At 41.8% G+C, this 15,464-nt stretch overlaps 1 protein-coding gene across 2 annotated transcripts in view; it reads left to right on the top strand.

The window, feature by feature from the left end:
• The first annotated feature begins 7,934 nt into the window (after positions 1-7,934).
• UBL3 (ubiquitin like 3) overlaps positions 7,935-15,464 on the top strand; it is a 70,611-nt gene continuing 63,081 nt past the window's right edge. Inside the window, exon 1 of one of the 2 annotated variants that reach the window (XM_079902521.1) lies at positions 7,935-9,130. In XM_079902521.1, the coding sequence (XP_079758647.1) occupies positions 9,104-9,130 (27 nt within the window). In that variant the 5' untranslated portion in view covers positions 7,935-9,103. Of the gene's footprint in view, positions 9,131-10,442; positions 11,399-15,464 lie in introns of those variants that run through there. The other variant, XM_079902522.1, reaches the window with a different exon arrangement.

The raw sequence follows: 15,464 nt of genomic DNA, 5'->3' as shown, positions 1-15,464 counted from the left end.
CCCGGCCCCTCTGTGAAGTCCCCGATCGGCATGGAGGATGAGACTGATGGTTATTCAGTGTAGGAAACACGGTCGTGAAATTCAACCACAAGGGCAGTTGTCCAACAAGGCCTGACTCAAGGACTGGATCAGTCATGACAGAGGCCATTCTTTGGCCCAGCCATTCCGACTGGCAACCTCCCTGTCAGTGTGATACACTGGAAGCCTTCAAGGGCCTACACAAGGCTTTGGAGAAATCTTTCTTTGATTCTTCATTCTGCTCTCTTAGATAGTAAGATAATGTGCAATGCATTAATGATGGACAGGGTCACTATCTGCCTTGGTGAAAAGAGAAAAACACAATTTGAACAGCGTGGAATAATTATGGATCAATCAATCAAAAAACTCGTGTCAAAAACAATGACTATCTGAAACTAATACAGCACTGTAAAGCAACTTCCATAAAAAAATAAAAATGAACAAACAAAAGCCCAGTGACTAGGGTGGAGGTTACTGGGGTACAAAAGCAACAGAATTTCCAGTTCATGCCACATGCCACAAGATTAGTGTTAAGGACAGTTGTTTTGCCTACACTGATGGGAGTGTAATGCTAATGCAGGATTTAAAATTTTTTTTTAATTGAATAGAGTTTTATTACTTTTGGCGTTAAAAATTTTTTTTTCTTCATTGAATAATCCTGTGATGGTGGGCTGATTTCTGTGACAGTGGAAACCAAGAATAATGATTGTATTTTAGGATACCAATTTGATGATACATTTTATATTCATTTGGTATATTTGTCATGACTTAACACAGAGTTATATAATAATTCAACAATTACATAATGCCACTAGGAACTATTCTGCCTTTTTGTTTCTTGGAACATCTTAGAGGAAACTCATTCTCATGTACATTTGAAAAGTACAGAGAAAATGTGTGTGCTTCTCAAAAAGTTTCTATTTCCTCACTTGTTAAAAGAGTTGAAGATGATGCCATCACTAAGGTTCCTTCCAACTTTAGCTTTAGATATTCAATAGTGTGGGCAAACATGGGGTCAGGTCAGGAAGAAAGGCATTGTGGGACATCAGCGAGAGGTCAAACACGGGTATTACTTTTCTAGTGGCCTATGAACTCAGACTGCCCAACTCCCGTGGCTGTAATGTTTGCAAAAGCTTGCTAGAACTATGTGACCATTAAAAAACATAACTCTCGTTTTTTCAAAAGCGAATTCCAGCCTTCACACAAAAATTGTCTTTCTGTTGGCATATTCTCTTAGTCGTGGGAAAGCAATTGAGCTGAGCCTGAATATCATTTCTGCGTTAATGAGGCATACTTCTAGGTCTGAATAGAACATCAAAAGGTAATCCCCGACTTTACAAAATCATGGAACTGGGAAGAGAACATAAAGGTTCATCTCTTCCGTGCACTTACTGGCAAGGGTGTTGGGTGTTATTCATTCACTATGTTAAGCGTTGAGGCTACAAAGATGAATAAAACCCAGTTCAGGCCCTTAAGGAGGCTACAGATAGTTGAAGACCCACGATCCAAACAGGTAGAAAGGCGGCTGCAGCCCAAGGGAGAAATAAAGCTGCCAACCTGTAGCAAAACTGGGTGTTACCTCCTTCACTCATGATGTGGTGGCCCAGGAGCTGTCTTATGTCGATAAATTATTTGTAAATAAGAAACTAATTTCTTTATGTTATCTGATTGATATCTATACTAAAATGACCCTTAAAACTCCACGGTCATGTCACCCATGCCCAGCTGGAGGGAAGATGCATCCTCCCCACGTGAGGGATCGCCCCAGCTATGCACCAGGTAAGCCTCCTGGGCTTTATCCACACTGGCCCCAGACTGTACTGTGCTTGCTGTCCTGTTTCTGCTTGCTCTCTGTGTGTAAGAAATGAACGTTCAAAAATGTTTATTTCTTACACACAGAAAAAGGCTCAACCAGATAGAAATCATCTCAATGCAAAATGAAAAGCCACAAAGAACAGGATTTGTTTTTTTAACCTAATAAATAGCATATACAGTCAGGGACATATCCAAAATTTCTAAATATGAGGGGTCTCCTATCTGGTTGGGGTTGTGTGTGTGTGTGTGTGTGTGTGTGTGTGTGTGTATGTGTGTGTATGGATATGGGTGTGGGTGTGTTGTTGAAGCTGTGCTTACATAGAAAATACCTGTTTTTCCTTGGATTGTGTCTTTAATTGGAGGAGAGGAGGGCTGATGGGGTAGCGGGATGGAGCTCTGACTGCCCAGTCACCACTTTGCACTGCTGTTGTGCGCAAGGTATACGTGCGTATTATAAACAGGTAGTACAGCTATAGATACACATAAGGGCTGGGGTGGTGATGATGGTAAAGTTGGTATTCATATTCACAGACAGCATTCTAAGCAGGCAAACCCTTTGGAGAATAACTTGAAGGCACAGTTCAAGAGCCATGGGGAGGCTTATAGACTTGACTCCATGATAACAGTTTCTGGACTCTCCCCTAGACAAGTAATTCAAAATGCAGAAAGACTTATTTGCACAAAGAGCATACAATTGCAAGCAACCTTTATGTCCCCCAAACAGAAAATGATTGTATAAATTATAGTACATGGACACAGTGGAATAGTATGCAACCGTTACAAATGAGTAGGAAGATTAGGTAGCCATTTGTAGCATTAAAACATTTTAATGTTTAAAAAATGAATTTTCAGGGCTTCCCTGGTGGCGCAGTGGTTGAGAGTCCACCTGCCGATGCAGGGGACACGGGTTCGTGCCCCGGTCCGGGAGGATCCCACATGCCGCGGAGCGGCTGGGCCCGTGAGCCATGGCCGCTGAGCCTGTGCGTCCGGAGCCTGTGCTCTGCAGTGGGAGAGGCCACAACAGAGAGAGGCCCATGTACCGCCAAAAAAAAAAATGAATTTTCATTTAATATTGAAAAGAAAATGTTATGCATACCACAAATATGTGAAATTATGTACATAAAACAACCTGGAAGGAAATATACAAAAAACAAAAATAGTTTTTCTAATTTCCAAAGTTTCTATAATATTGGCATTGCTCTTTATTTTAAAAATAAAAGAGAAAAGTACATACTGGGTTGACTATGTATTATGTAGTAGAATGACTCCTTGTTTTTGTGGAACTTTGTTAGCAGAAGAGAGAGCAACAAGCACTGTATTAGGAGTCAGTCCTGGTCTCCTATAAAACTGGTCTTTCTGATCTGAAAAAAAAAAAGAAAAAAAGAGTTGGGCTTTGATCATCTTCAGGACCGCCTAAGAGTTTTTAGATTACGTGGGTCCATGACAACTAACCCAAAACATACAGATAAAAGGTACTGTTGGAGTTCAGAGGCCCTTTTCCATCCTCCTATAAAAACAAATCTCATCATGGCATTCCCCCATCTACAACCTTTCAATGGCTTCCATTTGCTATCAGAGTAAATCCAAACTGCTTAGCCTCAGTGGCAAAGTGCTTGGTGACTGGCTTCCACTTTCTCTCTCCTGCCCTTTTCTTGCCTCACCCCTCCCCCATTCCCAAGCAGCAATCTGGGCTTCAGCCACCTCCCCTCCTTGACTCCTTGACTTCCAGTCTGCGTCTCAACCCGTGTGTGTGTGTGTGTGTGTGTGTGTGTGTGTGTGTGTGTGTGTATGCTCTTCCTGAACAGCCCGGCTGTTCACCTGGCCTTCACCTGGTTCAACTCCAGATACCTCCAGGCTGAATTTGCCTCATTTCGTCTGTGCTTTCAAACTGCCCAGTGCTGGTTCCCATGGACTCTAAGCAGAGGGAAATGTCTTGAGATAAAGAGACTTGGGCTGTGTCAGAGGAGAGGTCAAGGTCTGGGTGAGTAAATGAACGCAGTGGGGCGGGGGAGGGGAGAGCAGTGGGCTTATGATTATTCCTTACATCTCTGTGACCGTGGCCACCTTTACCAATCACAGTACCTACAGGTTATCACTCTTATTACTAAGACAAGACTGAGGCAAAGGAAGGAAGCTGAACTTGAAGGAATTTGACATACACAGTGTTTCTCAGTTGTGGCTGGACAATCAAAACACTTAGGGGAGGTTTGAAAAATACCGGTGTCAGGTCCGGTCCAGGAGAGTGTGATTTAGTTGTTCTGGGGAAGGGCTGGGGCATCTGTCTCTTTAAGTGGTTCCTAGTGATTTTTATGGGAACTGGGTTGAGAATGTCTGGTTAGGGGAGTGTAGGGTTAAAAGGCTGGACATATTTGCAACGTGTGTAGGGGTGCTCCTCAGGAGTGAAAATAGGTCAGCCAACGTGTCCGGCCTGTTCCCTTGCCTTACACAATATAATTCTTTTCTTCATATCCCAAACGCCTTCAGAGCACGATTCTCAAATCTACAAACACACATAGTCCGTTTTTTCTGCTGCAGCAAGAGTAAAGACTGAAGGGGGAAAGTCCATTACTAAACCAGTAACTAGCAAATTACATCTAGTTCCAGAGAAAAGACCTCGACCTCTTTTGTGGTAGGAAATGAACATTTCTTGAGAACCCTTCTATGATGGGAGTCTTCACATTGGTTTTAGGGGGCTTCATATAGATTTTCTCATGAGAAAGAAATGTAGTATAATTTTACAAAGCAAAACCTTGATGTGTCTCTTACACTGGGACCAAAGGGGACCAGGCCAGTCTTGGGTAAAACCGGACACAGAGGGCAAAGGAGGTTCTCAAAGTTCTTATTTCCACTTTGCCCACAGAGTAGGGTATATCCACAACCCTTGTCTCCACCCCCCAGGCATTGTTGCAAACATTTCTCTGCCCCTTGTGGCATTTCCCTACCCCCAGATCTTTAATAAATGACAATGGATGGCATAATGAGATAATCAAGCAAAGTAATACCTGATTAAAGGTTACTGGTCTTACAGAAAATAATGCTTCTCTCTAGTTTAAATTCCAGAGTTTTTTGTGAAGACCCTTAAGGAATGATCCTAAGATGGAAATCATTTCAGACCCCTTACATGGCAGATAGGGGAGATTATATTTTTAACAGCTTCACTGACATACAATTTACATATCATAAAAATCATCCACCTCAAAATAACCAAAATGTAGAAGCAATCCCAGTGTCCATCGATGGATGAATGGATAGGCAAAATGTACTATGTACATACATACAGTGGAGTATTTATTTCCTCTTAAAGAGGGAGGAAATTCTGGCACATGCTACAACATGGATGAGCCTTGAAGACATTAAGTGAAATAAACCAATTACGAAAGGACAAGTACTGTATGATTCTAATTATATTAGTTACCTAGAGTTGTCAAATTAATAGAGACAGAAAGTATTCTGGTGGTTGCCGGGGGCTGGGGGGAGGGGGAGGGGGAATGGGAAGTTGTGTATTGGGTTTGGAGTTTCAGTTTCACAAGATGAAAGATTTCTGCAGATGGATGGTGGTGACGGTAGTACAATGGAGTAAATGTACTTAATGCCACTGAATTGTGCACCCCAAAAAGTAAAGATGGTAAATTTTAAATTATGTGTATTTATAATTTAAAAAAATATAAATTCTCCCATTTCACATGTACAATTCAATAGTTTTTAGTATATTTACAGAGTTATGCTGCCATCACCGTAATCTAATTTTAGAACATTTCCATCACACTCTGCCCTCCACCCCCCAAAAACCCCTCATACCCATGAGCAGTCACTTGGGGGAGATATTTTTAACAGGTCATGGGTGTCATGTGTTATTCTTCCAGGACTTGACTTCACAGACTCTTAGAAGGGGCCTTAGAGATTTTAGTCCCACCTCCTCAGATGAACAAATTGAGACTCAGAGAAGCAAAGTGTCTTGTCAAAGGTCACACAGCAAATTCATCCCCAAAGCCAGGTCTTTTGATTTCCCATAGAGTTACTTTTTGTAATACAAAAATGCCGTGTCACTTGCTTCCTTCAAATTGATGCTGAGAGTAGATTGAAGGTATTAAGAAGATGTTATCCTTTCCTGCCGGGAACAGATGGGCTCTTTTTCCAGTCTCTCTTCTCACCCACCTGAGTCGGGAAGTACAGAGGAAAGAGAGGAGAGTGGAAAAGTCTGCAACTGTGTCCAGTCATGCTCCCTTGTGCCTTAACTCTATTAGGCAAGAGCTATAATGAGTCTTATGGAGAATAATGTCGCAGCCTCTCTTAGAAGAGAGACTGGAAATACAGCCAGGTGCAGGGACTTTACTTTTGAAAGATGCTGCCTTTTGTGGAGGTGGCTGGGGTAACCAGTGTCAAACAGCAACACCATGTATCAGAGATGCCAAGGTCTTGGGCTGGCAGTGGTGGTCATTATGTCTCCTGTCGTCGCACGATTGCTGGGAAACAGCAGAGGAAGTGAGTTGAGGCTTCTATACATCCTGCCACCTTCTGCTTCTTGCAGAGCCTTGGCCAGGGCAGTAGTTGGATGAAAGTTGGGGTTTGGAGTAGGGTGGAGGACTAACTTTGTGAGCAACAGCCTTCAATATTCCTTCTGAACTCACTGAAACATCTTCAGCTGCCCTTATTTCCTGGAGGGCTGCTAGAGAGGCCTCTGTGGTTGCTAAACATGGAGAATGAGGCCAAGGAAAATCGTGTAGCTATGGACTCAGAAATATCTATACCAAGTCCTGAAGCCTAATCAGGGCAAGATTCAGGCCTCTTTTTTCTTCTGTCCTTTGGTCTCTCTGGGAATTCAATCTACCCTCCTCCTCCCTGGTTACTACGCTAACTCACCCCAGGATGATATAGGCCTCCAGGAGGGCTTGGAATTTCTCCAGCAGGGCTAATCAAGAGGCAGGTACTCTAAACGTCCTGTGAGTTTCCATCATGATGAGACACACCTGACTGGAGAGATTGCTGTGGGGAATGACACAGGCTCCTAGACAATGGGGGACACTGCCTGGATTATTCATTTTTGAACTCCTGGTGCCTAGCAGAGTGCCTGGTGTGTTTGTTTGCTGAATGAATAAGTAGTAACGTTTCACATCAAATGATGCATTGTTATTCACAAAGTGATTTATTTTCCCTGCATGAATTTATCCTCACAAGTGCCCCTACTTTACCCCTGGAAGGAAGACAAGACTGTTTCACAGATGCGGTCACATAACTGTAGGTTGGAGAGGTGGCTGTCAGACTCTTACCTTGTTGGCATTTTTATACAGGTGTCTCATTGAGACGACCCTTCCTAAAATACCCTAAGAGAGGTATGTATAGGGAGTCAGATAGACATTTGTGGTCTCTGCATTTTGTTCCTAAATCTGGGCTAGATGTATTCTTCATCTAAGTCTCTCATTAATGGTATTATTTTCTGCTGTTTGCTAATCACTGCAGGTGTATAAATTTTCAATTACATCTTGAGTTAAATAGAATTTCAGGGCTAGCCTGGTAAACTGGCGAATCCTCATGTAGTTTGTAGTAGCTATTTCCTGATAGAGATTTAGCCTCATACACTATCGTATCTAATACACTTTTTGGTTCATACACTATTGCATCTAATGCAGTTTTTGGTAATTTCAATTAACTAGATTGTAGCTTTATGGGCCTGGGTCTTCAAGAAACATATGTTCCAACATTCTCCCTGCTTAACTATATCCTTACTCTTGTTGAACTTCTATGACCTTATTGGAAATCAATGCTTCTGATCTTCCAAATGTATTGTTGAGGAGAGAACTAGACGAAATCACTATACAAAATGCTTTGAGATTGCAGGATGTGGAGAGCGTGCTATCCTTAAAAATGAATGGTTCTGCTTGGAGGTAAACCATGTTTTAACTCTGCGTGTATATTGTGCACGAGGGAATTTCCCTGTGCAGAATAATTTTCGCCCAATAATTCGCACGATCACAGCACTTCTGGTAGCAGGTATCTCCTAACTTCCCTGCAGCAGCTTGGCTAAAGCGAGCTTTCCTCTCCTAGCAACTGTTGCTAGGAGGGGCGTGGCTTCGGAGTCGGGCGAGGACGCGTTAGGCGGCCCGCTCCCTCCGCACCGCCCCCCCCGGCGTAGACTACACTTCCCGTGATGCTCGAGGGTGGTCTCCGTAGTGACGCCTTTGGTGTTCGCGGAGGGGGAGGGGGAGAAGGAAGGCGGGGGTGGCGGCTGCGAGTGGGGGGCCGTGCTCTTCCCATGTCCCCGACTCGCGCTCCGGCAGCTGCCGCCGCCGCCGCCGCCGCCATGTTGGCTTGAGGGGCGATGACAGGAGGCGGCTGCGGCGTCGGGTACTGAAAAGTGGAGGAGGAGGAGGAGGAGGAGGAGGAGAGACAGAGCTCTGAGAGGAAGCGGTTCCCGGGCTGAGGAGAGGAAGGACCCGGGCTCTTCCGGGGCCCAGCCGAAGTCGGCGTCGCGGGGAGCTCGCGAGGCCGGGGAGGGGAGGGGAAGGCGGAGCCGGGGGAGGCGGAGGCGAGAGAGGAGCGCCGGGAAGCCGGAGACTATGTGTCCTGAGCCCCGCGGCTGCCCGGAGGCGCCCGCGGCCTGAGCCCCGACGGGCCGTGGGGTCTCCTGCCGGGCCGAGCGCCCCGCTTTCCCCGCTCGCCGCCCCGGCTCTCCGGCCCGGGCTTGCGCTTCGGCTGCCAACGAGTTAAATGCCCTTGAGCGCGGGTTTCCGCGGCCCGGCTGGCAACGCCGGCCGCGCGAGTTGAGCCGTTTCCCCGCGCCGTCCGCCGGGGGACGCGTCCATGTGTAGCCACATAGTTATCTGTGTACCGCGGCGCCGGGGCATTCTCCTCCTGCTTAATGAAGACTCGACTTGGGAGCAAGTGTGAATCACTGCCGGGCTGGGAAAGGAGGAAGACGATTTAACCTCCTCCCACCCCGCTCCATGTCCGTGTGTCACTCGGCTCGGTCCACCTGGCGCGGCCGGTCCTGGGGCTGCTGCTGCTGACGACGACGACGGGGCTGCTACCCCAGGAGTTCCCTCCTGGTCTGGCCACACCGCTCCCGGCGATTGTTCCTCTTCGCTCGGAACCTCGGCCCGGCCGGCACTTTGGCTCCGAAAGAACTTATTTTAGGGGGAAGCACATCTCGAACCAGTCAAGATCGTGAAGGTTGATTTCTGTAGCTCGAAGATTTCTCTTTTTTGTTTGTTGTTGTCTCTTTTTGATTTTTTTTTTCGGCGTAAACATCTGGGTATATATATCAAACGGCAAGATGTCCAGTAATGTCCCGGCGGATATGGTAAGTGAAGGATAAGAGTTACGACACCCTTTGATTTAATTGTGGTTTCCAGTCTTATTAAATCAGGATACAGGCGTGGGGTGAAGGTTTGCGGGGGACTCTTGAAAAGCCACGGTGCTGGGGGATCTGGAGAAGTTGGAGGGTCTGGTGTCCCTCTTGAGAAAGTACTGCTTTTAATGCAGATTTTTCTCATTTGTGTTTTCTAAATGATTAAAGACAATGGAGAAGTTGGGAACATGTAGCAAGGTAGCCTGAAGTGGAGAAAATCTCTTCTTCTTTGCTAGAAGCCTCTGAACACTTGTGTCTTTAAAGCTTCTGAAAACGTCAGTGGCAGTGGGCAGAGCGTCCCTGCTAGATACAGAGGTGGACAGGAAAACGGGGATCGTGCTCGGTGGCACTGATCATTAACGCAGTAGGTACAAGCTTGATATTTCCAAAAACAGGGACGTGTTATCTCTTGGAGAGAAACTTGACCAGAATTTGCTGTGAGCTTTTTGAAACGTATGGGTGAGCAAGTATGGCAACAGAAATATTAAGACGTTTTGGAATTTTGACAAATCTAGGCTGGCTGTATTTTGGTACTTTGAATGAATATTCCAGGACTTTTAGTACCAAATATTTAGTAGTATTACATCACTGGACTTTTAAAAGCTCATAAAACATATTATTGATTGAGCCTTCATACTGGAATGTTAAGAACCTGAAACAAAAAGTACTCTGCATAAAGGTTAAGGATATGAGACTGTTGACTAACAGGAACTGTGTAGGTTTACAGTGCTGGGAGGTGGGTTTGTATGAGTGTGAAATTACACTTTGCTGTCCTAGGGACAAACGTAATGCAATTAACAGGAAGGTGAATAATCTTGTTTGTGAAAGAATTGAAGTTAACATAGTTATGCTCACTTACATGAAGTTAATTAACATTTGAGTGTTTGTATATTTCAGCGAAAAAACAAAATTGAACTTTCCTGGTGATTAAATTTTAAAATGACAGATGTTTCAATAAGAGTGAACCTCATTTACAGGCTGTAAAATAAAAATTAAATGGCTCTAACTGGCATAATTTGACCTTGGTTTAAAGACTTTTTGCTAGCGTTTGATTTCCCTTTTAGTGCACTATTTAAATGCAAAGGAACCACAGTGTTCTGTCTCTAGGGTGGCCGCATAGCAACCTTACACTCTCCTTCCTGATTCTTAAAACTCGAGCATTGTCCTTTTAGTTTTCCCTTCCCTCCTGGTGTGCACACCGGAGAATAGTCTCCGGCCTGCTTAAGGATAGCTGGACTTGATTTCCTCCACCCTACTCGCGAAGTTGCCTGGAGAGGTCTCTGGACGGGGCTGGAGAATGCTCTTTCCTCTGTTGGATAATTGCTCTGTGGGCTCATCACCTCCAGCAAAGATTGGCTCTCTCTCTAAAGCCTCCATCTTATATCATCATGTGCACTGTGAGATGTGATCACCCTTCGTACTATTTATCTGTCACAGAAGTTGTCGTGAAATAGATTTGTGTCATTAAAACAATGCCACAACTTTATTTAGGCCCAGTGATGAAGAAAAGCTGGAATGCGGGTAGCATCAGTCACAAATTGAGATGATTTGGGGAATACTGTTTCCAAGTCAGAGAGAAGGTTTGGAAGCTAGTGTTCGTATCAGGGGACCGGGAAGTAGTGCAAGGTTTTATTAATAGCTGCAGTTATAAAATACAACTATTTCTGTTTCAGACTGTATTTTAAGGCCTTGATGATTCTTTGGTGCTTTGAGATCCCGTGATTAAAGGTGATATGCAAGGGCAAAGCAGTATTATGTAATAAACATATAATGCCCTGGTGATGCTATTTCAGAGTGTATCTAAGGTACAGCTCAGATTAGATGGTTCTGAATATTTTTTATGTGTCATTTTCTAGCTGTCCAACTTGTTGGAGGTCTTGAGGGCTTTTTCCAGCGTTAAAACCTTTTAAACCTTCATTTGCTAGTACTTACATTGCATTTTTGCTTAAGAAGTGCCTTTATTTGATATGTACCTAGAATCCTCAACTTCTTGAAATATGACATGATAAATACTGGTTGAAAGTTGTCGATTAAATGCTTCATATTTGTTCAACTTTTTATTATCAGTAATTGACAATCTGCATTTACATCTGTGACTTAAAGTGAGAAGACTTTTACCACTCTTGGAGAGCGTCAGCCGGTCCACTCCCACCTCTTTCCACACTCTGACATTTCCCTTGAAGTACAACTCTAAAGTGATCAGGATACACACTCTTGCAAGTACGAATACATACATTTTTGCTAGATGCAGTAAAAATGTCAAGTTTCTCAGTGGCGACAGTTCGTATGTGCTATTTAGAAACAAATGTTACGCTGTTTCACGTGTTAACGGTGCCTGTCAGTTGTATAGGAAAATCCTGTTTAGGAGACGAGGTGGGGCAGTGAAGTTATAACCCCTGTCATGTTTTCATTGGAGATAGTTCATAAATGAGCTATAATAATTGCTAAATCATTTGATGTTTTTGGTAAAGTCTTCTTACGGCAATTATTTTGACTCTAAAATCGATTTTTTAGCGTCACTTTTTTATTTTGTAAATATAACTAACATTTAAAATTTATTTTTAAACATTCAGTAAATTTTTTTGTTGACCATAAGTAGTCTCTTTTTCTTACAATCCAAATTTAGCAAGTCAGTCTTTTGAGGATGGGTGGGAGTGGTATCCCCCGTGAATGGATTTGCTAGATTCTTTACAAAATTAATTTGCAGTTGATACTTTTCCAATGAACATTCTGTAAAGATGGCCTATAAATTATATAAATGTGTTTACTTAAAATGTTGGCTTTTCCTTTGCTAAGAGTGATTGAGTTTGAACTAGGAGATTTACTAACATTCCAGTGTAATAACTTATTTGTGAGAAAAATATGAAAATATCTGAACAGAATATCATTATAATACATTGTGTTTAAATGAGTCATTTTTTTCGCCTCAGCGCAAATCATAGTTTATGATGGGCAATATTCACTGCTTATAATTGTAGCATGAATTATGTTAATGACTTAGGTTTTTCTGAAAGAAAATGTTTACTCTTTCTGTTAGTAATAAAGCCTAAGGCTGGGTGGATAAGCTGGTAATTTTCTGGATTTGGAAAGTTATCAAGAAATAAATTATTGTATTTATAAAACTATTATATAAGACATTTGAACTACAATTTAGAGCTTTGGACTGAAAGTATACTTTATGATATCTGTAAAATTGAAAACCCTACCTAAGAGAGACATTGACAATTAGTGTGAGAATAATGGCAAAGCAATTTTGGTTATTCAAAATGTTTTAGATGATAAAATACAGGAAAACCGTGTATCTTTTAAAACTATTAATGTAAAATTGTAGCAGATGTAACCATTTATAGTCTGGGGTTAAGTGAGCTAATGATAATTTGAGTTTTTTCAGTGCTTAATGAATATTTTTATTGTAATGTCATATCTGTAACATTTGTGGAAGAAATGTTGGAGCCCTCTAGTGGACAGGAAATTATTAAAATGAATTTCTTTTCAAACAAGTTTTATCACTTTTCCAAGTTAAAATGACAGATATAGATTATGCCAGGGGAAAATGTCATGCTCGTTAAAGGTCTAGAGAATAGAAAAATTTTAACTTTGAAGAAAGGGTGTATTAAGATCTAATGCCCAAGCAAGGCAAAAACAACAAATAACATACAAGGGACTCCCCATAAGGTTAACAGCTGATCTTTCAGCAGAAACTGTGCAAGCCAGAAGGGAGTGGCAGGACCTATTTAAAGTGATGAAAGGGAAAAACCTACAACCAAGATTACCCAGCAAGGATCTCATTCAGATTCGATGGAGAAATTAAAACCTTTACAGACTAGCAAAAGCTAGGAGAATTCAATACCACCAAACCAGCTTTACAACAAATGCTAAAGGAACTTCTCTAGGCAGGAAACACAAGAGAAGGGAAAGACCTACAATAACGAACCCAAAACAGTTAAGAAAATGGTAATAGGAACATACATATTGATAACTGCCTTAAATTTAAATGGATTAAATGCTCCAACCAAAAGACATAGACTGGCCGAATGGATACAGAAGCAAGACCCGTATATATGCTGTCCATAAGAGACCCACTTCAGACCTAGGGACACCTACAGACTGAAAATGAGGGGATGGAAAAAGATACTCCATGCAAATGGAAATCAAAAGAAAGCTGGAGTAGCAATTCTCATATCAGACAAAATAGACTTCAGAATAAAACCTATTACAAGAGACAAAGAAGGACACTACATAATGATGAAGGGATCAATCCAAGAAGAAGATATGACAATTCTAAATATGCACCCAACATAGGAGCACCTCAATACATAAGGCAAATGCTAACAGCCATAAAAGGGGAAATCGACAGTAACACAGTCATAGTAGGGGACTTTAACACCCCACTTTCACCAATGGACAGATCATCCAAGATGAAAATAAATAAGGAAACACAAGCTTTAAGTGATACATTAAACAAGATGGACTTAATTGATATTTATAGGACATTCCATCCAAAAACAACAGGATACACTTTCTTCTCAAGTGCTCATGGAACATTCTCCAGGATCATATCTTGGGCCACAAATCAAGCCTTGGTAAATTTAAGAAAATAGAAATCGTATCAAGTATCTTTTCCGACCACAATGCTATGAGACTAGATATCAATTACAGGAAAACATCTGTAAAAAATACAAACACATGGAGGCTAAACAATACACTACTAAATAATCAAGAGATCACTGAAGAACTCAAAGAGGAAATCAAAAAATACCTAGAAACAAATGATAATGAAAACGTGATGACCCAAAAACCTATAGGATGCAGCAAAAGCAGTTCTAAGAGGGAAGTTTATGGCAATACAGTCCTACCTCAAGAAACAAGAAACATCTCAAATAAACAACCTAACCTTACACCTAAAGCAATTCGAGAAAGAAGAACAAAAAACCCCCAAAGTTAGCAGAAGGAAAGAAATTATAAAGATCAGATCAGCAATAAATGAAAAAGAAATGAAGGAAACGATAGCAAAGATCAATAAAACTAAAAGCTGGTTCTTTGAGAAGATAAACAAAATTGATAAACCATTAGCCAGACTCATCAAGAAGAAAAGGGAGAAGACTCAACAGAATTAGAAATGAAAAAGGAGAAGTAACAGCTGACATTGCAAAATACAAAGGATCATGGGCGATTACTACAAGCAACTATATGCTAATAGAATAGACAACCTGGAAGAAATGGACAAATTCTTAGAAAAGTACAACCTTCTGAGACTGAACCAGGAAGAAATAGAAAATATAAACAGACCAATCACCAGCACTGAAATTGAGACTGTGATTAAAAATCTTCCAGCAAACAAAAGCCCAGGACCAGATGACTTCACAGGCGAATTCTATCAAACATTTAGAGAAGAGCTAACACCTATCCTTCTCAAACTCTTCCAAACTATAGCAGAGGGAGGAACACTCCCAAACTCATTCTACGAGGCCACCATCAGCGATACCAAAACCAGACAAAGATGTCACAAAGAAAGAAAACTACAGGCCAATATCCCTAATGAACATAGATGCAGAAAATCCTCAACAAAATACTAGCAAACAGAATCCAACAGCACATTAAAAGGATCATACACCATGATCAAGTGGGGTTTATCCCTGGAATGCAAGAATTCTTCAGTATATGCAAATCAATCAATGTGATAAACCATATTAACAAGTTGAAGGAGAAAAACCATATGATCATCTCAATAGATGCAGAAAAAGCTCATGACAAAATTCAACACCCATGTATGATAAAAACCCTCCAGAAAGTAGGCGTAGAGGGAACTTACCTCAACAGAATAAAGGCCATATATGACAAACCCACAGCCAACATCATTCTCAGTGGTGAAAAGCTGAAACCATTTCCTATAAGATCGGGAATAAGACAAGGTTGTCCACTCTCACCACTGTTATTCAACACAGTTTTGGAAGTTTTAGCCACAGCAGTCAGAGAAGAAAAAGAAATAAAAGGAATACAAATCGGAAAAGAAGAAGTAAAGCTGTCACTGTTTGCAGATGACATGATACTATACATAGAGAATCCTAAAGATGCTACCAGAAAACTCCTAGAGCTAATCAATGAATTTGGTAAAGTAGCAGGATACAAAATTAATGCACAGAAATCTCTTGCATTCCTATACACTAATGATGAAAAATCTGAAAGAGAAATTAAGGAAACACTCCCATTTACCATTGCAACAAAAAGAATAAAATACCTAGGAATAAACCTACCTAAGGAGACAAAAGACCTGTATGCAGAAAAC

Source organism: Stenella coeruleoalba (assembly GCF_951394435.1).
Source record: "Stenella coeruleoalba genome assembly, chromosome: 18".
NCBI lineage: Eukaryota > Metazoa > Chordata > Mammalia > Artiodactyla > Delphinidae > Stenella > Stenella coeruleoalba.
Note: the sequence above shows the minus strand (reverse complement) of the source record. Positions and strands in the feature narration are given on the sequence as shown.